This window comes from Octopus sinensis, linkage group LG21 (assembly GCF_006345805.1).
Source record: "Octopus sinensis linkage group LG21, ASM634580v1, whole genome shotgun sequence".
Taxonomy (NCBI): domain Eukaryota; kingdom Metazoa; phylum Mollusca; class Cephalopoda; order Octopoda; family Octopodidae; genus Octopus; species Octopus sinensis.
The window spans coordinates 9,609,543-9,612,042 of NC_043017.1; the positions used below are offsets into that span (position 1 = coordinate 9,609,543).

Here is a 2,500-nt window from a genome sequence, read left to right on the forward strand (position 1 = left end):
GGGTCGATGTGGCCCACGGATACATTTTTCCTTATTTTCACAACTTTCTACCTGGCCCACCTGTGATTGCAAGCAGGTATGATCTTGGTGTGGATTTACTGCCCTCACATGTGGGTCAGTCTTGCTGGTATTACAACTGGCAGCCCTTACTGGTCCCTCTTTCTTCTCTTTCTCTTTCTCTTTTGCTCTTTCTTTCTCCTTCTCTGTTGCGATTGTCTCATCCTGTTTCTGTCCCGAAAGGATTACCTGTAAAGGTTTTTGTTTCAGCTCCGTAATTCGCACAATGGATGCCATGTCTACTTATCTTTGTGTGGGTGTGCGCATGTGTGTGTGTGTGTAAGTGTGTGTGTGAATGTGTGTGTATGTGTATGTATAAGTATGTGTGACAGTGTGTGTAAGTATATGTATGTGTGTGTGTGTATGTCAGAGTGTGTTTGTGAGTATGTATGTGTGTGTGTATGTGTATTTATATGTATGTGTGAGTATGTCAGAGTGTGTTTGTATGTGTGCGTATTTATATGTATCGATGTGTGTGCGTCAGTGTATGTGTGTGTCAGTGTATGTATGTGAGTGTATGTCAGAGTGTGTTTGTGAGTATGTATGTGTGTGTGTGTGTATTTATATGTATCGATGTGTGTGTGTCAGTGTATGTGTGTGTGTTTTTTAGTATATGTGTCTCTATGTGTGTGTATGTATATGTATAAGTATGTGTGTCAGTGTGTGTAAGTATATGTATGTGTGTATGTCAGAGTGTGTTTGTGAGCATGCATATGTGCATGTGTGTATTTATATGTATCAATGTGTGTGTGTTTCTTAGTTTATGTATCTGTATGTGTGTGTGTGTGTATGTGTATGTATAAATATGTGTCAGTGTGTGTAAGTATATGTATGTGTGTGTATGTCAGAGTGTATTTGTATGTGTGCGTATTTATATATATCGATGTGTGTGCGTCAGTGTATGTGTGTCAGTGTGTGTGTGTGTCTGTAAGTATGTGTATGTAATTATGTGTGTGCGTGTATGTGTGCGTATGTGTGTGCATGTGTGTGTGTGTGTGAGAGAGAGAGAGGGAGAGAGAGTGTATTGACTCAGTATCTGTCTGGCTGCGAGAGCCAGACTGTCTGTCAGTGCTTGTGTTCAGCTCTATGTATATATATATGTATGTGTGTGTATGTGTGTGTGTATGTATGTGTGTGTGTGTGTATGTGTGTGTGTATGTATGTGTGTGTGTGTGTATGTGTGTTAATGCATGTATGTCAATACATGTGTGTATATGCATGTGCATGTGTATGTGTGTGTGTGTCAGTATATGTATTTGTGCATGTGTATGTTAATGTGTGCATGTATATATATATATATATGAGTGTATATATATATATGAGTGTTTGTGTATATGTGTGTATTTGTATGTAAGTATATGTATATGTGCATGTATTTTTGTATTTATGTATATATATGTGTGTGTGTGTATATATATATATATATATATGAGTGTTTGTGTGTGTATATATATATGAGTGTTTGTGTATATGTGTGTATTTGTATGTATGTATATGTATGTGTGTGTATTTTTGTATCTATGTATATATATATATATATATATATGTGTGTGTGTGTGTGTGTGTATGTATCTGTGTTTGTGTATATGTATACATATATGTGTGCGCGTGTGTGTATATGTATATGTATTTATGTGTATCTATGTGTATTTGTATGATATTACTGTTAACTGTTGTCCTTAGTATTTAGCCCTAGGTCAACCCAAGACGAAAAGACCTATGATCAAAGGCATTCCAGCCACGACCAACCCATTTTTTTCCTGGAGACATAGTGTTACCAGCACAACATTATCCGATGGATCCTTCCACTTTCCTTAAAGACAGGATGCAGTGTATGTAATTCAAAAGAGATCTTTGCTGCTATTTCTAGCACGTCGAGAAGAACACGCAGAGGGTCCTCAGCTGTTGCCTTGTATGTTTGTGTATCAGCTGCTTGATATGTGAGAGTTTATATATTGCTTGCATGTGTGTGTGTGTGTGTGTGTGTGTGTGGATGCGTGGGGTGTGTGAGATGAGAGCGTGGGTTGGGGTTTTGGGGGGGGGTGGGGGGTTATTTATCTGTCTGTTTATACGTTTCTCAGATTGGTTAATTTTCCGACTCGTGTCCGGGAAAGCGACGGGGACCAACCATGTGGATGAATAAAGGAAAGCGAGCAATGATAAACCATGTTTTAGACGATAAATGATGAGGATGGGAGGGAGGGAGGATGGGTGGAATGCAGAGAGGAGAGAGAGAGAGAGAGAGAGAGAGAAAGAGAGAGAGAGAAAGAGAGAGAGAGATGGAGGCGAAGAAGAAAGAAAGAAGGACAGTAATGTGTGCATCTTTATGCACAGGTGTGTGTTTGTGTATGAGTGTGTGTATATATGTGTGTGTGTGTGTGGATAGGAGGGGAGGGGGAAGGTGGAGGAAAAGAAAAGGATATAGAAAAATGTGTGTACAGGT

At 39.1% G+C, this 2,500-nt stretch overlaps 1 protein-coding gene across 1 annotated transcript in view; it reads right to left on the minus strand.

Moving 5' to 3' along the window:
- The window catches only part of LOC118767452, a 31,967-nt gene extending 31,226 nt beyond the window's left edge, over positions 1-741 (minus strand). The window contains exons 1-2 of the mRNA XM_036512045.1: positions 699-741; positions 1-332 (exon numbers count right to left, since the gene is read on the minus strand). The exon at positions 1-332 is cut by the window's left edge and continues 33 nt beyond it. Coding sequence (XP_036367938.1) covers positions 1-294 — 294 coding nt within the window. The 5' untranslated portion in view covers positions 295-332; positions 699-741. The remainder of the gene's footprint in view (positions 333-698) is intronic.
- Between the last annotated feature and the right edge of the window lie 1,759 nt (positions 742-2,500).